The sequence below is a fragment of the Nyctereutes procyonoides genome, unplaced genomic scaffold, assembly GCF_905146905.1.
Source record: "Nyctereutes procyonoides isolate TBG_1078 unplaced genomic scaffold, NYPRO_anot_genome, whole genome shotgun sequence".
Classification (NCBI taxonomy): Eukaryota; Metazoa; Chordata; class Mammalia; order Carnivora; family Canidae; genus Nyctereutes; species Nyctereutes procyonoides.
In genome coordinates, this window is record NW_026575049.1 from 9,504,591 (window position 1) to 9,528,460 (window position 23,870).

The window sequence follows — 23,870 nt, forward strand, 5'->3', positions numbered from 1 at the left end:
ACAACCCTGCCTTCTCCACACACCAGATTTGCCGCCTCCTGCTTTCCTCACCCCCCACCCACCCACCCAGCAGGCACCCACCCAGCAGGCACCATTTAACCTCGGCATCGACTGTTGCCACAGCCCATGCGGACCCAGCATCCTGAAACACAGCCAATTCTAAAGCATTTTTCCTCGAAGCCAGGGCCAGCTCGGGTGGGAGGAGCGGGGGTGGGGGGGGGGGTGATCAACCCTGGTGGATCCAGCCGGCCGGGGTGCCCCCGGAGGCCAGCGCAGCCGGGCGCACAGCTCCCGAGCCCCCCCCCCGCCCACCCCGGGGGTGCACTCGGCGCATCGCCCGCAGGGTACCGAGCTGACTCCCTGGCCAAGCTCTGCAGCACCCCGGCAGCACGGCGTGACCCGACGGCCCCGGCCCGGCAGGTGCAGGCGGCCTCCAACTTTCCTGCCGTCGGGTCACCTGCAGGCGGCGGCGCGCCCAGCTCGGTCTGCGGGGCGGGGAGCACCCGAGGTCCTCCAGCAGCGCCTTCACCCAAGGAACCAGACGCTGACTACGAAAAGCCCGCAGTCCTGCGGAATCAACTTGACAGCGGGGACTGCGCCAGGGCATAAGTCACCCCGGGCCCCCTCCCCCGCACCCGCGGCCGCGCCCCCGCGCCCCCCGCCTGCCCCCGCTCCCCTCGCTCAGTCTCCGGCAACTTCGGGCGCAGCAGCCCCGCCGAAGCCCAGCCGGAGGCCGCGGGAGGAGGAAAGTTTGAAAAGTCCCTTAAAACCCCGCAGGACCCCCCCCCCCGGCACCCACCCGTCGGCAGGCGCGCGGGGCTCCACGTGCGAGCGCGCCCCGGGGACGCCGGGGGCCCTCCACGCCCCCGTCTCCGCCCGAGCCCCGCGCGCCGCCCCCGCCCCCCAAATCCCGCCACTCGGCGCCTCGCCCCCCCGCGGCCCCGGAGGGCGCCCCTCCCCCGCCGGCCGGGCAGGTCGGGGCGCGGGGGGAGGGGCGGGGCGGCCGCGGCCCGGACCCCGCTCGCGCTCGCGCTCCCGCCCCGCCGCCCGCCGCCCGCCGCCCGCTCACCTCGCTCCTGCTCCTCCGCCTGCAGGCAGATGGGGATGTTCTTCTTCCAGCCCGGCATGGTGTCCGCCCGCCGGCTCGCGCTCGGGCTCGCTCTCCCGGCTCCGGGGCCGGGGCTCAGCGGGGCTCAGCGGGGCTCAGCGGGGCTCAGCGGGCTCAGCGGGCTCAGCGGGGCCGGGGCGCCCAGGCGGCTCCCGGGCACATCCAGGCGGCGCCGGGCGGCGGCTCCGAGGCCGGGCTGGCGGCGGCGGCGGCGGCGGCGGCGGCGGCGTGCGCGGGAGGCCGGGCCGGGCCGGGCGGGGCGGGGCGGGGCGGGGGCGGCGCGCAGGCCGAGCGGCGGACGGCGGGCCGGGGCGCGGGCGCGGGCGCGGGCGCGGGGGGCGCGGGCGGGGCGGGGGCTGGGGGCTCGCGCCGCCGCCTCGCCCCTCCGCCTCCGCCTCCGCCTCCGCCTCCGCCTCCGCCTCCTTCCCCTTCCTTGTCTCTCCGCCACCAGCAGGTGGGACCCGGGCTGCCGCCGCCGCCGCCGCCGCCGCCGCACAAAGCTCGGCAGGACTGAGGCTGCGGGCTCCCCGGGCGCCGGGCGGCCGAGCCTCCCCGAGACGCGCGCGGGGCTGCGGGGGGCGGGGGCGCGGGCGGGGCGGGAGGGGCGGGGGCGCTCACTGCCTGCGCGCCCGGGGCCGCCCGCCCGCCGCCAGGTACCGCGCCGAGCTGGCACCGAGCCGCGGGTGCGGAGCCCTCGCCGCCCTCCCCGGCCGCACCCCCTCCCCGCACCCCTCCCCCTCCCTGGCCCCTCCCCCTCTCGGGTCCCCCCCCTGGCCCGCACCCCCCCTCCCCGTCCCTGGCCCCCCTCTCTGTCCCGCACCCCTTCTCCCTCCCCAGGTTCCCCCCGCCCCCCCCCCGGCCCCGCATCCCCTCCCCGGCCCGCCTCCCCGGCCCGCACCCCCTTCTCTGGCCCGCACCCCCTCCCTCTCCCCAGTTCCCCCCCGCGGTCCCCCCCTCCCCGCCCCCCCCCCGGCCCCCCTCTCTGGCCCGCACCCCCTCCCCGGCCCCCCTCCCCGGTCCTCACCCCCTCCGCGGCCCGCACCCCCTCCCCGCCCCCCCTCCCCGGTCCCCCCTCCCGCCACCCCCTCCCCGGCCCGCACCCCCCCGCCCGCACCCCTCTCTGGCCCGCACCCCCTCCCCCTCCCCAGCCCCCCTCCCTGGCTCTCACCCCCTCCTCGGCCCTCATCTCTGGCCCGCACCCCTTCCCCCTCCCCGACCCCCCCCTCCCTGGCCCCGCACCCCCTCCCCGGCCCCCCTCTCTGGCCCGCACCCCCTCCCCGGCCCCCCTCCCCGGTCCTGGCCCGCACCCCCTCCCCACCCCCACCCCGAGGGGAGGCTCCGCCGCCACCGATTCGCTAACTTCGCCCTCAACTAAGGGGAAGAGCAACTTTGGGGATGGCCGCGCGGCCCCCAGAAACCCGTCTCTCGGCGGAGCGGGCAGGGCGTGAGCGCAGAACCTCTTTTGTCTCCGATGAAGCCAGGGGACCCGGGCTAAGGGGTCAGTCGCGGTCCCCAACAACAGCAAGGGTCTCCCGACCAGGTTTTAGGGTCAGTCGCTGCCTGTGGTCACAGTAGGACAGCGGCGCTGTATGGGGGTGGACGGCAGCCTGGAAGGTACCCCCTGGGGCGGGGGAGGGGGGGCTGGTGATGTCCCGGGACATCCTGGGAAGGGCTCCTGACGGCCTTCAGGATGACACTGGGCGACTGTCCACCCTGTGGGGCTGTGACCTCCGTCTGCCGCCCCCTGGGGTGGGGGCCTGGCTGCATGACACCCACATCTTCACCTCCAAAAAACAAAAAGAAAGCCCAGAATGATAGGATCTTTTTTTCCCCTTGTCCCTGCATAATCAGACTTATCAGGCTGCAATGTTTGCTCCTGCCACTGCCCCTTTGGCCGGGGTACCAGCTGTCATTCCAGAACTGACCAGCTGCCAAAGACAAGTGGCAGCGTCTCCTAAGGAGAGGCCCAGGCCCAGGAGCTGGAAAGGTAAAGGACTTGAGGGCTGGAGGGAGGGAGAGTGGGGCCCAAGCCTCCCAGGGGGTTATCCATAGAAATCCAGTCTGAGCTGCTCAAATCTCCATTCCAGACTCTTGGAGAAGTAAAATCCAGAAAAATCAATCCGAAGGTCACACCTGCTGCTCTTAATGGTTCGCCCTCTGTCCTGAAACAAACAAGACTCCTTGGCTGCTTTGGACTGAATCTTGTTTCAGGATCTAGTACCGTGACCCAGGTCTTACGGAGAGAAAGGGGTTTATCACTGATTTTCCCAAAGGAACCGGCCAAGGCCAGCTACAACCAGGATGTGTATATGGCAGAGATCTAGGTTTTGACAACATGGAAACAACCGCAACATTGACTGTACTTGCTTTCTGTTTTAATGGCATCTTATGGAGCATCTTATAGGTGTGTAGCTGTTCTAACAACATAACCCAGAAGACCTGTACGAAGGTGTGGATTGAGTCGTGCTTGCAGTCAGGGGTGCAGTTGTCCTCCTAGGATTTCTCTAGGATAAGTGACGGATTATAGTGGATAAGGAATTCCCGCTCACAACTGTTAAAATGATAGTATTTTAACTCAGAGACACAAAATTCCTGCTCTGCATTAGACTCTGGGCTAAAGCTGGAGATACAGGACAAAAATTACAGTTTGGTAATGGAAGATCAATTTAATACATTCTACTGTGTGTGAGGGCCAGATATTATTTACAGATTGTACAACTGAGATTGGTGAAGAAACTTTTTTTTTAATAAATTTATTTTTATTGGGGTGAAGAAACTCTTAAGGATGGCTTCCTATGTACCCCGCCTCAAGGTACGTATCGTCCAAAGAGTTGTTCATCGATATCCAATGTCTGGTGTCTTCTTTGTATGTACATGTAAGTCATCAGTTAGGCTCTAAGCTCAATGAGGGGCAAATCCGGCTTATCCCTTTGTATCCCCAGATCCAGAGACAGTAAGTGCTTGTCAGTGATGGTTGGTGGTGACGGTGTTTAACCTCACTTGGGCTACGTCTAGCACATCACCCCATGCCCCCAATAAATCCTTTTCATCACTGAGATCACTTGCTAACATCAAACCAGAAAAAAATAAAAATCTAAATCATTTAAAACTTAGTTCCATTGTCTGAAGTCATCTCATATTCCAAGCGTTCTATATAAAAATCCGTTCCAAGGAAATTGTAGTGCTAGTGGGACCTTTATGAGGAAGATGCCCACCAGCCAGTAGGATATGAGCTGTAGTATTTTTCTCCTTCATTAAATTTGAAAATCGATGCCTCTTAAAGACTGCAATTACAATGCAATGTCTGTTTCTAGACATCAATTCACTTACATTAAGACTTTGTGGGAGTGCCTGGCCTGGCTCAGTTGGTAGAGCATGTGACCCTCAATCTCAGAGTGTTGAGTTCAAGTCCCACATTGGGGGTGGAGCCTATTATAGAAAAAGAATTTGTGCTCCTTTTTTAAAAAAAAAATTGTATTTATTTATTTGAGAGTAAAAGATAACAAATGGGAGGCAGGAAGAGGGAGAAGCAGGCTCCCCAATGAGCAGGGAACCCCAGCACCCCAGGATCATGACCTGAGCTGAAGGCAGACGCCCCCCCCCCAACTGACCCATGCAGGCGCCCTGTGCTCCTCTTTTGAGCATAAATCTGCCCAACCAAGTTATCAGTGCAGTTTGAATGGGTTTACAGTCTGGGTTTACAGAACTCGGTTTATTTTTTTTCCGAAGATTTTATCAATTTATTTATTGAGAGAGAAATAGAGCGCGCACGTGCACAAGCAAAGGGGGATTGCTGCAGGGCAGAGGGAGAGAGCAAATCCCCAGCAGACTCCACACTGAGTGGGGAGCCCGATGGGGGGGTTTGATCCCAAGACCCCGATATCATGACCTGAGCTGAAAGCAGAGCCAGAAGCTCAAGCGTCCGAGCTACCCAGGCTCCCCCAGAATTCAGTTTAATTTAATCATTTTACTTTAATTATTTTACTTTAATTGTTTTAGTTAGTGTGCATAGTTGATTGTACAGGCCACACGACACATTTCTAAACTGGGTCTCACTTTGCCTACTTTTCTGTTTACAATCTTCAAAATAGAATGAAGATGTGTTCTCTTACTACTAGTACCTCCGTCACCTGCTAGAAAAGAGAAAAAGACCTATAAACCCAAAGCATTAATTTTAGTATTTGATCCCCTTTTCAAGCTTATTTGGATCCACTCAGGCCATTAAAGAATTGAAAGTTTGTGCAACAGAACGAGCAGCTTCCCTTTCATTTCCTTTGTGCTCTGACAAGTGAGCTTCCCAGCCTCCTGGGCCTTCACTGTAACAGAGTGTTATGACTTCTTGGGACTGAATTTCATGAGTGTGAGGAGTCCCCTGGGAGATGTAAAATCCCAGCTGTTATTTTGGATTTGCTCTAGGGCCTAAAAACATCGACAATATATTTTTTTTAATCGTGCATTGACTTTTACGAACACACACATGGCATACTAAGCAGCCACCTGAAAGTTTCAACACCCGCTAACCGAAAACCAGCACTTCTTTTCTACTGCATGCAGTGAATTTGAAAACTCTTTTTAACACCTGAAATGCACTTCGAGTGGATACCCATGGAGTCTTTTAGATGTTGTTAACTCCCTTTTAGCTGCAAAACCCTTTTGAACATTTAAAATGAAAGAAGAAGTTTCCTTAGATGGTTCATCTTCTTGGGGGAAGAAAAAGAGCAGAAAGCAAACAGAATGAATCCAAGTGTTGTTTTTTTTTTTTTTTTTACTTTAAAATCTTCGGTTAGGGGGTGCCTAGGTGGCTCAGTGGTTGAGCATCTGCCTTGACTCAGGGTGTGATCCTGGGGTCCCAGGGTCGAGTCCCGTGTTGGGCTCCCAGCATGGAGCCTGCTTCTCCCTCTGCCTGTGTCTCTGCCTCTCTCTCTGTGTCAGTCATGAATAAATAAAAATAAAAATCTTTTAAAAAATTTAAAAATAAAATAAAATCTTCAGTTAGGGGAACATAACTGGGGAAAGGGAAAACATGGGAGAGGGATCTCTAACATGAATAATTTAAGTAAGGCATGTGTGAAAGCAAAAAAAAAAAAAAAGGTCATCTAAGAAAAATAGGGTGTGTTTTAAAATGACAGTACTGGGCAAAGAAGTTGGAGTCAGAGAGACAACAGTGGTTTTACGTTTCAATTTGACTAGGCTATGAGGTGCCCAGGTACTTTAGCCAAACATTATTCTAGGTATTTCTGGAAGGGTGTTTTTGGATGAGGTTAACATTTAAATCAGTAGCCTGAGTAAAGCAGATTGCTCTCTCTAATGTGGGTGGCCCTCATCCAACCAGTTGAAGGTCTGAATAGAACAAAAAAGGCTGACTCTTCTCAGAGTGAGAGAGAATTCCTCCGGCTAGCTGCCTTTGAACTAAGACATCAGCTTTTCCCTGCCTTTGGACTTAAACTGAAACATCGCCTCATCCTGGGTCTCAAGGCTGTGAGCCTTTGACTGGGAACCACACCACTGGATCTCTTGGGTCTCAGGCCTTGGGCTTCAGAAAAGAACTAAAACAGCAGCTCTCCCAGGTTGCCAGCTTGCGGACTGCAAATCATGGGACTTGTCAGCCTCCATAATCACATGAGCCACTTCAGGAGACCAAAGCTCTTTACACACACACACACACACACACACACACACACACCCTATTGGTTCTCTATCTTCTAGAAACCTAATACAGAGACCTCTCCAAACCCTGCCTTCACCACACACTAGCTTTCTAACTCTGGGCAATTTAACCCAATTCTGTGTTCCCTCCTGTTTGAAATGTAATACTATATGGAGACATATGAGCCAATATAGGTAAAGTACTTAGCACAATACCTGGCAGGCAGTTAATAATAGTTGGAAAAAATATTAATGTGTGAAAAAAAAAAGTTATGCAGAGCAGACTCTTGGGTTTCACAGGACTGGCCTCCAAAAATACTAGAACTGGGCAGCCTGGGTGGCTCAGTGGTTTAGCGCTGCTTTCAGCCCAGGGCGTGACCCTGGAGACCCGGGATCGAGTCCCACGTCGGGCTCCCGGTGCATGGAGCCTGCTTCTCCCTCTGCCTGTGTCTCTGCCTCTCTCTCTCTCTCTGTGTCTCTCATGAAAAAATAAATAAAATCTTTAAAAAAAAATACTAGAACTCCCTAAAACTGTATGCAAAATTGTGTGTGTATGCTTATGACTCTCCCTCCCTCGCCATACACGCCTACACATACACACTTGGGAATACAAGAAAGTCTACAGTCTTCGTTAAGTTCTCAAAGGAATGCCTCATCCAAAAAAAAAAAAAAAGAATAAAAGTCCCTGATGAGAATGAAAAGAAGGTTCCATAATATATAATTAATTTCTAGTTTTGCTAACTAAAAGTAGTAATCCAAGAGATTTACCTTCCTAAATTAGCTTTAAGATTACTGACAAAGTTCCAGCTTTCTCCTTCCCTTTGCATCCAAACTTTGCAAAGTCATCTATACTGCTGACACCCAAGTTTTCAACTCTGATTCATTCCTAAATTAACTGCAGTTTCTCTCTGCAAAAGGCATTATCATCATTTCAGGCCCCTGGGGCGAAAATCTGAGGAACATTTTGACTCAATCCCAAATCTCCAATTGGTTACCACGTTCTTTCAAATCTACCTTTGAAAGTATTCTGGAATCTCTCTCCTTCCTTTCCATGAAACCTGCCCTGATTCATGCCTGTATCATCTCTCTCACCTGGGCCATATCAGTAGCCTCCCCCGGATTCACTTCTTCAGCCTGTCCTTACTCCAAACCACACCCCTGCCAACCTTGTTGTTATGTTTCCGTCTTAGTAAAATGATGACAAGTTTATTTTTCTTCCATCTCAAATCTTCCAACAATTCCTCATACCTACTTCATTTGTCTTCAGCTACAGTGCTCCACACAAATGCCTGCCCTTCTTTCCCTCCCTCACTTGTTGAGTTGCCCCAATACCCCCTTACACTCCCTCTACCTTTCACTATTTTCATCCCCTGAACAAACCGTAATGCTTCCAAACTTTCATAACTTTGCTCATTAAAACCAAAATGGGTTGAGTGTGTGAGGCCAGGAGACATTGTCTTGAAACGAATAGGTATCGTAGTCAGAATTTTAATCCAGGGATGTTGGGTTCCAGAGTTTATCTTTCCACTCCATGCTAAACCATCCACTTTTATTTCTCTCCCAAACCATACTGTTTCCATCTTTCGAGTCCTATTCATACCCTACCTCTCCTTTGCATCTATATTTCTCTCATCTCCTCAACTCCCCTGCACTACTATATCTTCCTTTTTATAGTATTTAATTGCAACTTATGTGTAAGTCTGATCTATCCTATTACACACTAAGTTTTTACGGGAAAGCCTGTGCTAAAGAAGCCAATTCTGAAATAAAATCAAATAAAATCGTTTAGGTTCAAATCCGTCTGTACCATCCTGGGCAGCCACTTGCTTATCCCTGCTTTGTTTCCTTATCTATAAAATACAGATATTAACAAGGCAAATCGCATATCATTGTTGAGTCGATTTAAATGTGTTTGTGCACATCAAGTACTTAGACCAGGGCCTGGCTCACAGGAAGAATCTAGTAGATTTTACATATTATTATCACAGGGCCAGGAGTCTTCAGCTTCTTGACATTGCTACAGGCATCAAGCATTACTTGTTATAGTGTGTGCTCAATGGAAGCTTGCTGAAGGCATGAATATTAAGAACAGTTTTCATTTCCTAAATAAATATCCAATGATCATGAAGACACGGCCTGTAAATATGCTAGTGATGGATGATTTTACCTAGCTTATTTCATATATATATATTTTTTTAATTTTCATTTATTTATGATAGTCACACAGAGAGAGAGGCAGAGACACAGGCAGAGGGAGAAGCAGGCTCCATGCACCGGGAGCCCGACGTGGGATTCGATCCCGGGTCTCCAGGATCGCGCCCTGGGCCAAAGGCAGGCGCCAAACTGCTGCGCCACCCAGGGATCCCTACCTAGCTTATTTCAACAAGGCTTGACGATGGTTCAGAAAGAAACCTTTTAGATCAGGATAGAGAGCAGTGATTTTTATTAGAAGTATCAATATTAGTATTATGAACAAGAGCAAAAATGACTAAATAGAGTTCTAGACATAAATAAGCATTTCATCAAGGAAATTAAATAGATGGTTCCTACCTTCATAAAAAAAAGTTTCTAATAATGAATTCAGGTTTAGCCCCTTGAGTATCTAAAAAATTGGAACAGTGAAGTGATTAAGGAAGCTGACTTCAGAGGGAAAAATTAAGGTAGCTAGCTACCTCTAGGATAGATTGGCTAAGCAATGACTGAGAGCTTTCTGGTTGAGATTCACAGGATCAGTAAAGGTGTAAGTACTAAAAAGGGAAAGGAATTACTTATCATGTTGACGGGTGATAAATAAAAATAAAGGAAGAAATGAAAGGAAAGGGTAGATTGGCCAAGAGGCAAGATTTAACCTGTACGTACAGTAGGTGAATAGGGAAAACCATTGGTTAGGCAACACAGTGTGCCCACATATTCTCCTGATTAGCATACAGATGGATACAACCATTTTGGAAAGCAATTTGGCAACATATAGGGCGTGCAAACTGCATGTCATTTTACCTAGTTATGCTGTTTTTAGGACTCTCTCTTAAGGAAACTATCAAAGACATAGCCAAAGATATTCGGAGATGCGTGGCATATCTTTATTTATGATGGCGAAAAACTGAAGAGGTCCTAAATGTCCCATAATAGGGAATTGTTTACATAAATTATACCAACTATTGTAAAGCCCTTAAATATCATGAATTTAAAAGACAAAAGTAAATTCTCATGATATAGAGTTCAGGGGAACAAAAGGAGATGTATCCTTTTTCATATTTTTACATATCTAAAATCATATTTCTTGTAGTTTCATGCATATTAGAACTTGCAGATGGGGGAACGTCAGCTTCAAGGCAAGCTCTGGAGACAATAGCAGAAAACTTTCAAGAAATGCTGTATCACCAACACCCAAGTGGAGACAGAAGAGAACTGTAGAAAAACATACATATCGTAAAGTCTGAATCACAGAATGAATCATAAGAGCTGAAGTTTATTCTGAATATGAAAAAATTTTAGGAATGCCTAACCAATTAGCATCACTTAGTTTTTATTTATATAAATCAAGAGATTTGATAAAATTATGTTTAAAGAATTTCTTTCAGTAAGTATAAGATAATAATTCTAAATGGTGAAGCATTTTGTCATAGTACTGGCAGTTTTCTTTTTCTTGTTTCCTGACAGTACATAAAATAATGGTAGGTGTTAATATAGATGACCGACTACATTAATGAAAAGCAATATATACGTATGGTATGAACTCAATTTTTTTTAACCCAACTTTTTTTTTAGAAGGGAAGAGATACATCAAAATATGTTCTGTCTGGGTATTAACATTATCTATGAACTTTATTCTGGTTTTATCATAAGTTTTTGTATTTTTCAATTTTTCTAAAAAGCAGTATTACATTTTTAATCGGAAAATCTTAGAAACTAAAAACAGTAGTGGAAACAAATGCTGAAGGCTTGAGAATCTTTTTCCCCCAACTACTCTGGAGTTAGAATACCTAGCAGCGATTGTGAAGTAAACAGGCTAAGAAATTGAATTTGAGAAGTCTGAGTTTCATTCTCACTTCCGCCAGCCTAGCTACTTGTGAATGATGTGAGTTTTCTAGAATTTTCGTGTTCCCATGTGTAAGAAATACACAACAGTGCTCACTCACCTACTTCAAAGTTAACGGTGAGTGAACATCTGGGAGGAAATAAATAGATTATATCATAATTGCAGGGAGTCCCTGCAAGGGGCATGAACAAAGCATTTTGTGAAGACAAATCTATCTCCCCTTTACCATATCACTAAGCAGCATTCATTTCTACACTAGCTGTGAGGCCCAGCCCGCCCAGTCAATCTATTGAAATCCCAGGAACACCAACCTCAGAGCAGTTTCTGTTTGATGTACCAAAAGATTAAAAAAAAAAAAAAAAAGGTCCCTTAAGGATTTGTAAACTTATTTATTTTTACAGCCTGAAACAGCATTGAACACAAAGTGCCTGACACATATGTATTATGCATGTATGAGCATTTGTTTATATTCTCTTTGACTTTAAAAAATCTGTTCAATGAGCCTTTTTATTCCACACTTATTATATATGATGTTTCATTAAGATCCATGGATAGAGTCACTCCCGGTTTATATTTACATTATTTAAGTGCTACGGTGATATTTGCTACTGGTTATGTAAATGGAGAATAACTTACGAGATTTATGACGTGATTTTCCTTCTTGCCCTCGGTGACTGGGTTGCCTGTGATTTTTATTTATGCCCTGAATGATAATCAGCACCTTCCATGTGCCCACCCACATAGTAGCTGAAGCTTCCAGAAACTCTGTGGCTGGAAACGAAGGTGGGGGAGAAATAAATGCACTTATTTCACAATGACAATAGCTCGCTCCTCCTAGAAACCCTCAGGCAAGTCAGCTTCCTGGGAGAAATACCCAACTCACTTTCTGTAAATTGGAAGCAGGAAGGAGGGCTTCGGCTTGACTTGGAAGCTCCCCTCCTACTAGGAAATCAGAGAACCCTAGAACTCTGGAAATGCCTATGGATGACTCACAGGTAGACAAAGGAATTACTTCAAAATGTTAATGAACAATGGACTAGATGAGCCAGGAGAAATGTGATCCTCCACAGCCACCCTGAAATCTAACCGGAAGTAGGCCAAATGGCAAATGAGTCTGCTTAATGCTTGTGTGTGAGGTTAAGTGCCTCCTCCTCCTTGTGAAGGAACTAGTAGCGATCCAGTCCCCCGAAATCAGGACATTATAAACCAGTTAGACTCCTCAAAACAACTTCCCTAAGTTCACTAAGTTATTAAATGAGTTTTACATTTTAACCCAAGTGGGAAAAGAAACAAAGAAGAAAATACAAAAAACAGAACCAAAAAAAAAAAAAAAAAAAAAAAAAACCTGAACAGCGCCCAGGTGAGACACCACGATGGCATTGTCTCAGGATCACAGAAAGTTTCCTCATGTCCCACACAGAGTGAATTTTGTCAGGCAAATCTTTGTCAGTCCATATTCTCCTAAGGAAACAGGCTAGGAGGTCCTATCTGCCTGTAATTAGTCCTATTTTTAACTCATTTCACAATTCCAATTACTGCTCTAGTGTTTTACCTTCTTAGTCATACTCAGAGCAGCCTGAAAGAGATTGTATTTGAGGCTGCCCACAGCCTTTTCAAGTCCTGACCCTTCTTAGCATCCTTCTTTCCATCACCACCCTTGGATCTCTCGCCTGGGAGCTGTCCAGGTTGTCCCTTCGAGACAGAGACCTGCCCACCTCCCCTCCAGCATCCCCCAACTGCACCTGTCTCCACCTCTGTGTTTTTCTTTTTCAGTGACAGTTAACCAATCTGATAAATGAATCCATGCTAATGTACTGTTGGCTACGTTTGTGCAAATGAGAGCATGTTAGCTCTCTGACCTCTGTCCTTCCAGGAATTTTACTGTGGCCTCCAAAAATAAAAAATAAAAAAGCCTCATTTCATAGAGGTGGTGTTAGCAGTGGGAATTCCAAGGTAAGATATGGGCCTGTGGGAGAAAATAGGACAGCCCTTTTTGTTATTCTTCAAATCACAATACAGAGGAATGGTGTCCCAGGGGTAGTAGCTGATGCATTTGATTATTTTATTACAGATGATTCTGCAACAGTTCTGTTCAGAGCTGCTGGGGACTCAGGATAAAGCCTAGAAAAATGCAATGTAAAGCGACTTGCATTTTCATGTCTATAATAAAGGTTAAAACATTTGAACCCCCTATTTAATTGGTATATATTTAAACTTTTCTTGCCATGGTTAAAGAAAGCCTTTTTGGCATTACGCTGCTGCTGTGTAGATCCTAAATGTCTGAAAAATTCATTAAAATAGCACTTTAATTTTGACAGAGTTGAACTACTGGGAAAATTAATTGATTGTTTCTCACTTGAGCTTTGGAGAAGCCATTAAGGTTTTTATGGTTTATGGAAAATTGAGAATTGAAGTACACTAAAATCAATATGCTATCTGATGTACAGAGAAAATGGCACTTCAGATGAAAGAAAGCATAAACAACTCCTCCGAGCCTTTTCTTTCTTTCTCCTGATTCGACAAGCGTATTTACATAGAGCTTCTATATTTACTTGTATTGAGTCCTTAGTCAGTCATTTCATTGTGATGCACATTGTGAGGACAGAATAATGAGGTCTGAGGGATGAACCACTGCATTTTAGAATCTATTCTTTCCTGGTAATTTCAAAAAAAAATATTAAGGGCATACAACAAAACACCAAATATATTCATATAGGTTTGCATATTTCGTAATGAGATTTAACAAGAATTTTGTAATTGGGCTTACATGGTAGGGGCAGTGGAAAATACTTCTGTGTTCTGTATTGTGCTTACATGTCTCCTGGCGAAAACCATCACACCTTGAGGAAATAATGGACAATGAACCGGGTCCTGGCTGAGGCCACCAGCAAGATTTAGGAGCCCATTCCATCAGATTAAACAAGGCTAAGGAGAGAGGGAAACAAGAAAGGACTGGTAAGAGGAAAGATCACCGTGCAATTTGTCTTTAGTCTTCTGAATACGTCCCCTCTGATGTACACACCGGTGATCCTGGGGAGATGTGGCCGTGCTCAGGTTTTGCAAACACGGAATGGATTGGGGATTTTAAGAATGGCCGCATCTGCATTTATTCACTCCCACCACCTCCATTCCAGAAAGAGATACTTTCCTTTTTTGAGCATTCATTCATTGCTGCCTCCAAACTCCTTCAGCCTCAGAAGGACCTTTTTCGTCCTCGGGTGGTTAAAATCACTTCCGATTCATCCTCCTCCTACACGGTTACATCCATGAAGCATAGGATATGGGCAGATCAGTAGGAGTGGGTTAGTGATCAACTATTTGCTGGCATAAGCCTTATCTCAGAAACACTAAGTAAAGAAAGCAGCCTTATAGGAAGCAGACTAGTTATCTTGGACATCCCTGGAACTTGAAAACCGGGATGGCTGTCAAGTGAGAATTTACTCTAGACCAAGTGTTTTGGGTAAGTGATTGCATCAGGAAACAAGGGTGTGCCCATCAAGTCTGTATTTGATACTTGATATGGTCCCTGTCCACTTTATAGTTTCAGGCTTTATTCGAAGGAGTTCATCGTTGTTTTCTTCATGGGGCAATAAATATCCCTAAGAATATGCCATGAATAGAGAAACTCTTAGGTCTCCTTTTTAAATTGTATTTCAAATTTCTTTTTCCTGCAGTTTCGTTAACAAAGTCTACGGAAAACTTATTAATTCATTAAAAAATAAGCGCCCACCCAAACCAGGGCAGCGTGCCAGTTCACCTCCCGATAGGTTGATGTGCAGTTCTTTACCTGGTCTGCACGCTGCCAACTTGTGAGTGACTAATCCCTGCCTTCTTCTCCCACAGTCAATTTATCCTATTATATGTTCCCATGATAGGCATCTCTGAACGTGTTCTAACAACTTGTTCAGAGGAAGGCTTTCGGTTGGAATGGAAGACTAGCAATTTTTCCTGCTTCGAGCAGCACTTATGAGAATATAATTTATTAAGCTGTATCTACTAAACCAAGAGTAAGACTTTCTTGTTCATGATTATACCATACTTCTAGATTAATTGAGATACCAAAACAGAATTTTTTTTCCCCAAAAGATTCACTCCAGCATGTATGCTTTAAAGAGGGCTTAAAGCATGTTAAAAGAGCTTTCTTTCTGTTAAAGAAAGTATAGTTGGAGTCAGGAGATTGAAGTGTAATTGCTGCTTCTCCACCTGTTCTGTTCAAGGATCCCAATCGCTTGACATCCCTGCCAAACCGTGTATTTTTTTGAGCAATAATTCTTTTTTTTCCTGCCTCTAAATATCATCGTGAGACCATGAGATCACTGCAATGTTAGTTTTTTTTGTTTTGTTTTGTTTTATTACTGAGATTACACTTTCTACTCCTAGAAAGAGAATCATGGGTCAAGTCACGGTCTCATGAAATCCATGTTGAAACATACTTGGGGCGTTCCACACATTAACTTACTCATGACATAATCAGATATTGATTTATTGCATTTTTCACCAACCAGCAACCAGCCGAGCAGGTAAAAATTTCCAGGAGACCTGGGAGAGAGCAGAACCCAGACCTGGAGTTGTTCTTCAGGAGGCAAACTTACAAGGAAGGCTTGGAGAAGGTCCCTGAAGAGGCAGCAGGAGGACGCCACCCCACATGGGAACGCAAGATCAGCTAGTATTGAAAGGGCCCTACCGAGACTAACCCCATTCCTCTCCGTTCTCCTGAGGCTACTGTTTTCCAATCAGTTCTTTTTTTTTTTTAAGATTTTATTTATTCATTCATGAGAGACACACACAGAGAGGCAGAGACGGAGGCAGAGGGAGAGGCAGTCTCCCTGAAGGGAGCCCAATGTGGGACTCGATCCCAGGACTCTGGGATGATGACCCGAGCCAAAGTCAGATGCTTAACTGCTGAGCCACCCAGGTGTCCTCCAATCAGTTCTTTAAATAATATATTCAAAGTCCGCAGCAAAAAGAATAAAACATTATCAGCTACAACTTTACAACATTTCTGTCAGGTTTTTTTCTTTTAAGCTCTATTTACAAGTTTGGAATTGCACGGAATTCTGATATCGATGTATCAGTAGACTGCCGGACTTTTAATCCGATAAAAATCACCTGTATTTACTAGGCCCCAGATCATGCTGAAAAATCTGCAACCTAATCTTTCTTGGTACACTCTGATGTCACTGATGAGTAGGCTTTATATTCACGGGCTCCTTTAAAGTACAGATGTCACAAAGACGGAAAACACTCCAACGTGATCAGATACAGTTAAGGGATCAAGGACAACTGATAGCCACTTCATCCCTTCGCCATATGAAATCCTTTCCCACAGCAGTTCATCTTTTTTTTTGTTTTAATTGGAAAAACTTAAAGTTGAAAAATTGAAACAAAAAAAAAGAAAAATTGGAACATATTAAATGTGTAAACATGGAAGGAAAAATAGCATGGCAGTTAAAGGCATAGATGTTCCAGCAGAACGGCATTGGTGTTCCTGCTGTGTGAACTTGAGCAATGCTGTTGAGCCTCAGTTTTTCTGTCTGTGAAATGGGGATAATAACAATACTTCATGGAGCATCGTAAGTTCTGCATAAGTTAGCCGTTACTCATTTTTAAAAATTAAATATTGCTGTACTAGAAGTTACTTCTGTGACATAAAGATTTTATGCATTATAATTATAGAGGCAGTTACTACTAAAATTTTTAACGACTCAACTGTAGTCAAGGGAGCATATGGCTACAAGGTGTTTAGCACTGGGACAGGGGCTTCACGACTACAAAAGATATATAAACCCTAGTCTTTTCCCTTAAGTAACATTCCTCAAAGTTAAGGAGACAAGACTAACTTATGACTATAAAGCATTACAGTATTTATTTAAAAGCTCAGTTTGAGCTTTGATCATCATAATATCCCATGTGAATACGTCATGGAACATTGTCCTTAGTCTTCTAATGCCTCAAGAACATGACATATAGTGATAAAATGGAGTAACCAATGAAATAAATTCAGAAGTGGCAGGGAAAGAGTAACCCATTCAATTCTGCATTTCCTGATTTTGTCTACACTGCAAGGGTAAAATCCTCTGCAATGGGCATCATGCAGCTCTATCCCTACAGTGCCATGAATACAGATGGAAAGGGATGGGTTCGTTTCCATGCTTTGTGCGTCAGCTAAATCCCCACCGCTGGCTGGAGACCCCACAGGTTGGGGAAAGGTGATTGCCAGTCAGAGTTCAGACGTGCGACTGAACCAAACCTCATGCTCTACTCCTATAAAGTATGCAGCAGAAAACTAATTCCCACACCCCTCTTCCTTCCACATCCCTCAGAGTAGACATTGCTACATGAAGATGCTCAATATCTCTTGAGGAGTGATTATGAACACATCACACACAACAACAGACGTTGGGAAAGGGGGCATCCAGGCTCAAGTGGCTCAACTTCCAGGCTCAACTAGAACTACATGGAGATAGCATCCTACTCTTGCCGTGAAGAGGGAAAAGGTGAGAGAACCGAGATGCTGACCCAGGCTTGCTGCGGTAGGAACATTTTCTTTTTTTCCAACATGAAGGCTAGAATTGCCTGGCTCTAGGAGGCACCGCCTGGGAGTTAGTTGTTTCATGGTTCAAAAGTTTGTTTACTGAGCTTTTTTTCTGATAATGATCTGAAAGTCAGTTTTGCTTTAGAATGAATGGCAAGTCTAACTTGAATTTTTTTTTCATTATTTGAGCTGTGCTGCAAGAGGTCAAAAATGACCATATCACTGATCCATGGAAAAACACAGAGCTATTTTCTGTAAAATTGCTAACCTTATCTCCAGTTTAAAGTCACCTTTCAGGAACACACACACACACACACACACACACACACACCCCTACACATTTTGCTTCTCTCCACAAAAGTAAAGAAGGTGGGCAGTTTGAAACTATCAATTCTTCTCTAAATCGGGTCAGTCAATTTTTACACACCCTTTTTTTTTTTAACTTTAACCAAGAATGTGACAATCATTCCCAAGAGCAAACAATTTCTAATGAGTGCTAGCTTCTTTGGTTAGAGCAGTGTTGAGGTGGTGGCGGTTACACAGTTACTCAGGTCTTCAGAGGAAGTCCCACTACAATAATAAGACATGTTTTCAAGCCTGGCTGGAGCTTATGTGACTGTTTTGTAATCATATCTTTATAGATATGTCTTAAGAGATTTCATGTCCAGATAAGTCATATCATATTTAGATGTGAAAACTACTTCAAAATTATTGGCTATTGACTAATATCCCCAAGATGTAGGTAAAATATATTATGATTTCTGTTAAAATAAGAACAGTGAGGTATTCAGAACCTGTCTTATTTCAATTTTTTTTTTTTTTAGAGATTTATTTATTTGTGAGAGAGACAAAGAGAAAGAGACTGTTTCACACTGAGGGGGTCGGGCAGAGAGAATCTTGAAGCTGACTCCCTGCTGAGTGGGAACCCAATGTGGAGGCAGGGCTCTATCTCAGGGCCCATGAGATCATGGCCTGAGCGGAAACCAAGAGTTGGTTGCTCAACGGACTGAGCCACCCAGGCACCTTTGTTTTATTTCTATTGGAGTAGAACCTTCAATATTTGTGGCTTAGTCTGACACACATGCAAGGGCAACATTTGGTTCATTTAAGCTCACAAGTGTCTGCACAGCATAGTTAAAAGTATGTTTTAAAACTATTGTAGGGGAGAAGAGAGTAACTCTAAATTTACTGAGGCTAGTTATAGAATTCTTCATTTATATACTCAAAATAATGCCCCATATTTTAATGGCTATTCTGGTATCATCTGAGCAAACACACACGCGCACACACACATAACTTCAAGAGATGATAGTGCCTTAGGAGATATCCATTTAAATGGTTGTCCCAAATACATTATTTTGATTAACGTGTTATGCTTAAATGCATATTTTCTGATTTATGTATGCATTTATCGATGTTTCTCTGGCCTTTCCTTGACAATAGATTGTATATCTAGGGGAGGAATGTTTGTGAAGAGTGAGCTGCAACTTCCTGTGTGAACTTGCCCTAAATACTCAATATTAATAATAAGGATTTGCCTTTTTGAGAAAGTGAAAGTACTTTCAAATGCTTTTTAAAACATTGAAAGTGATTTTTTTGGAGGTGATTTTGAAAAAGTTGCTTCCTTTAGTAGTTAAAAAAGTAGAAAAAACCGGGTGAGATTAAGGCTATGGCCATTCCGTCATAATACATGTTACAAATGATCATAATATTTAGGTGAAAATATGCAATGTCTGGGAAGCTTTGTTTCTCAGTGGACTTACTATCATATTTAAAATAAAAAGATGGATAAAAATGGCCAAAAAATATTTTAAAAACCTAAAACTTCTCAAAAAAGAAGTGAGGGGGCACATTGGGCTGGCTCATTCAGTAGAAGATGTGACTCTCGTTCTCAGGGTGGTGACTTCAAGCCCCACATTGGGTATGGAGCCTACAAGAAGAAGAAGAAGAAGAAGAGGAGGAGGAGGAGAAGAAGGAGGAGGAGGAGGAGGAGGAGGAGAAGAAGAGGAGGAGGAAGAAGAAGAAGAAGAAGAAGAAGAAGAAGAAGAAGAAGAAGAAGAAGAAGAAGAAGAAGAAATAAAAATAAAAATAAAAGCATAATGTTTCTCTCTTCTAAAGGTAGATTATTGAAGCTATGTTTAATAACAAAATATATATAAATCTTCTCCAAATTCATGTTTGATTTTCTATTTCAGTTCAAAATACTTCTGTGTTCATGCTAGATTCTTGACTCACTATTAATATTTTGCAGGTTGGCTTGAACTGATTCTAAAAGGGAAATCAAGTAGGCAACTTCATAAAATATGAGAATAATTCTTGCAAAAAAATGTGCAATATTTGTGAGTTATGTTTGTTTTTCCTGTTACTTTTTATTATTAAAACTCTTTCATAAAGCTGTTATTTCTCTATGCCCAGAAGGCAAGAGCTTGGCCCTCTGTTGAATTAGTTCATCTAAATGTCAACTGTTTTTTTTTTTTTAATAGAATGAGAATTTTGTCTTAATATTCTCATTTAGGACTACAACTATCTGACCTTTAAGATCCTTTCTTACAACACTACAATTTCTGATGATTTTATTATACCTTCCCTTAAAATAAATGGTAAAAATTTTTATTATAATTGTTAAGTAGAATTCACTGTTATATTAGCTTAAGGCAGAATATGAAAATATTTATGTCAACCATGACTTTCTGTTGGGATTATTATAGATTCTGCGCAATCTCTAAAGAATTTTCCTAGTGTCTTTGGGCTGCTGCCGGAGAAAAAGAAAGCACTGAAAAATTTCCCTTCCAAAGATTGTATCCTTGAATCCAAGCCTTTCCCTCCCTTGTCCCTTTCTCCACTTTGTGTTGTCCACCCTTGCCCTTAATATTACTGAGGTGGGACACATGCCCAGCAGGACAACCTAACAACAGAAGCGAACACATCTTAGCTCACGCACTGTATGTGGTTGGTCAATGTACGGATGCACAGTTGCTTTTACTTAAATTAGGTTTTGTAGTTTAACCCCTTGCTCTCATTCAAAAGCTCCCTCTCGAGGTTCCCTGCAGGGTTTGCTGGCTCACATTCTTCCCTTTGATCCCACGTTTACTCAAGATTTTCTCTCTGTCTCCCAGCCCTACCTGTTTAGTTCTAGTTCCAGAGTCCTCTCACTGTGGTCACTGGTGCTGATTCAGTGGCCCTCCATTCTCTCTGGTCTGCCCTGTCAGATTTCCACTGCTCCCTGACCCCATCTCCCTGCTTCCTGGGTTTGTAGCCTTGGGTAGCTCTACACAACCCTGTCTGTTCTACTTCAGTTCTTTCAGGGTTTTTGTTGTTGTTGTTGACCACTTTTCAAACTTTGATCACATTTCTGCCAGCATCCCTTTTTATGGTTCCAGAGTTTCTCAATTTAGATTAGCAGATGGCCCTTGCCTTTCCATGGTCTGTAATGGAAAGAATTGATGAGGGAAGGTTTGTTTTGTTTTACTGAGTTGCAGCTGATACGGGCAAAAAAGACCATATGATTCAAATATTACCATTTTGCAATTCCTAATAAAATAAAGAATCTGGGCAATGACCATCGATAGCTTTTAAATCATTAAGTGAATGGGCAGCCCGGGGTGGCTCAGTGATTTAGCGCCACCCTCAGCCCAGGGCCTGATCCTGGAGACCCGGGATCAAGTCCCATGTCGGACTCCCTGCAGGGAGCCTGCTTCTCCCTCTGCCTGTGTCTCTGCCTCTCACTCTCTCTCTCTCTCTCTCTCTCTCTCTTTGGTCTCTCATGAATAAATAAATAAAATCTTTTAAAGAAAAATCATTAAATGAAAAACTAATGGGGAACTTTCTAAAGACTGGATCAAGTTGACAATACTGGAACCCACTGGTGGAAGTTAACATTACAAAAAGGGAAACAACCACACACTCGGTGCCACGTCAGATGACACAAAAAATATATATGCAGCTCTCTTCCTCTCTGGCTGCTTGAAGCTTGGCCACCATCACGAATGACACAGTAACTATCCAGACCACGAAGTTCACGACCAACCAACTACTTTAGCAGAAACAACTGGTCATTGATGTTCTTCACCCTGGAAGGGCAACAGTACCTAAGACAGAAATTCGGGAAAAACTAGCCAAAACATACAAGACCACACCAGATGTCGTCTTTGTATTTAGATTCAGAACCCATTTTGGTGATGGCAAGACAGCTGGCTTTGGCATGATTTACGATTCCTTGGACAACGTAAAGAAAAATGAATCCAAACATAGACTTGCAAAACATAGCCTGTATGAGAAGAAGAATACCTCAAGAAAACAGTCAAGGGAACACAAGAACAGAATGAAGCAAGTCAGGGAACCGTAAGAGCCAATGTTAGTGCTGGCAAAAAGTGAGTGGAGGCTGGAAAACAGAAGTAAAAATTCTGCAGTGACTTTATCTGTGGTGATTGTGCAGATTTTTTCATGAGAGGATTAAGAAACTAAGAATGTTTATGTAAAAAAAATAGATATATATACACACTCATACCACAACTACAAAGTATTCTTGTAAAAAATTGGGAGAGATTCTTATCAAGGCCTTTAGATCCAACTGCCAATTTTATAGGAAACACAGGAGACAGGATATCACACAAAGGCAATCAGCAAAATCCAGAATGTGAAAAATTCTACAGGGAACATTATCTGCTTTCTTCAATAAATTGCAAGAAAAACATATATTACAAAAAACTTTAGAGACATATTAATGTGTAATATATATCTTTGGATTCTGATTTGAACAAAGTAAAGCAATTGTAAACAAATGATGTCTTGGGAAACAAGCAGGGGTGCCTGGGTGGCTCAGGCCCTTTGGCTCAAGTCTGATCTCCAGGTCGCCTGGGATTAAGCCCCAGGCTTTCTGCTCACTGGAGAGTCTGCTTTCTCTCTCTCTCTCTCTCTCTCTCTCTCTCTCGTCAATAATAAATCTTATTGTCTTAGTCAATAAATAAAATCTTTTTTTTTTTAATTTATGATAGTCACACACAGAGAGAGAGAGAGAGGCAGAGACACAGGCAGAGGGAGAAGCAGGCTCCATGCACCGAGAGCCCAACGTGGGATTCAATCCTGGGTCTCCAGGATCGCGCCCTGGGCCAAAGGCAGGTGCTAAACCGCTGCGCCACCCAGGGATTCCAATAAATAAAATCTTAAAAAAAAAAGAAAGAAACAAATCCAAAGACTGGGTAGTTGATAATATTAGGGAACTATTATTAACTTTTAGATCTAATAATAGCATTGTGGTTATTTTTTCAGAAGAATCTGTATCTTTAAACAATATAAAATATTCATAGGTATAGTGATATAAACTCTTGGATTTGTATAAAAATAATCCAGGAGATAGAGGATGTAGATGGGGTGGAGATGAAAGGAGATTGGCCATGAATTGACAAATATTGAAGCTGGTGATGGTAGTTCATCATACTATGTTTTTACACTTTGGTATATATTCACTTAAAATTTTTCATAATAAAAAAGTTTAAAACGATTCAGCAAATAATACATTTCTCTGCAGAGGCAATAGGAACTCTAGTGTCAAGAGAGAAGCTTATTCTAAAAATTATAGCTTATCAAATGGAATCTATTCTGTAGGAGTGTAGTGATACTCTCAACCCAATTTCATCTCCTTTTCCTCCAAAAAAGCTTCAGAAAATATGATACTGTCTGTTAAAATGTAGACATTGAATGACTGGCGGGTGGGAAGAAAGGTGTTCACTGGGGAAGTAGCAGGTTTATCTGTTAATTTTGGAGAATCTCTGCTTTGTCCTCACCACAGTGGAAAGGAATGTGGTGATCCAGGCTGAAGGCAAATTGTGCAAATCTCAGGTGAGTACAAGTTCCCTTAAATGCCCAGTGCAACCCAGTGTGTGTCCCGGGGCCACCTTGGAAATGATCTGGGGAGCCACAGCCATGTCGCTGCTAGTTCCTTGCTATAGCTGGGAGGAGAAAGAAAGCTACTGCTAAAGTAGCAGGATTAAAAAAAACTCAGAACAAAGGGACTGGGATGGTCCTAGGGAGGAATCTACAGCCCAAGTCAGGAAGTTCAAGCCACAACAAGCCCAATTCTAATTCTGACTAAAAGTTAAAGGCTGAAAACTAAGGAGGTTGTGTGTAAGTTGCCACCACAAAGACTTCTCAGGCCTAGAAGGACTAGGAAAGATGTGTTGGAGCCCACTAATAACCAACCGAGTAAAGGAGGAGAGGATCAACCTTAATGTTGAATTGGAGACCAGAGCACATCCTTGGGAGGGACAGAGATGCAGTAGATTTAGTAGAGGGGCTGTGGCCCATTGGTTATGTGGTCTCCTAGGAGTCTAGTGTCACATGTACCTGATTCCAGGCAGTAGGTATCATTCAGTAATAGTGGAGAAGGAATTTGAACCATGGTCTGTGTTCAAGACCAGTTGTTTTCCCATTACACACTCTGTCTCTCAAGCTCATTGAACAGCCTGAGCAAATGGGAGACGCCCCTAACAAGCAGCTCTGTTCTATCCCCTTGGTGTTGTTCTTATCTTGGCATCCCTCCCAAC

At 44.7% G+C, this 23,870-nt stretch overlaps 1 protein-coding gene across 2 annotated transcripts in view; it reads right to left on the minus strand.

Moving 5' to 3' along the window:
- The window catches only part of GRIP1 (glutamate receptor interacting protein 1), a 657,668-nt gene extending 656,465 nt beyond the window's left edge, over window positions 1-1,203 (minus strand). For both annotated transcript variants that reach the window (XM_055329099.1, XM_055329098.1), the window contains exon 1: window positions 1,070-1,203. In XM_055329099.1, coding sequence (XP_055185074.1) covers window positions 1,070-1,127 — 58 coding nt within the window. In that variant the 5' untranslated portion in view covers window positions 1,128-1,203. The remainder of the gene's footprint in view (window positions 1-1,069) is intronic.
- Window positions 1,204-23,870: the final 22,667 nt, after the last annotated feature.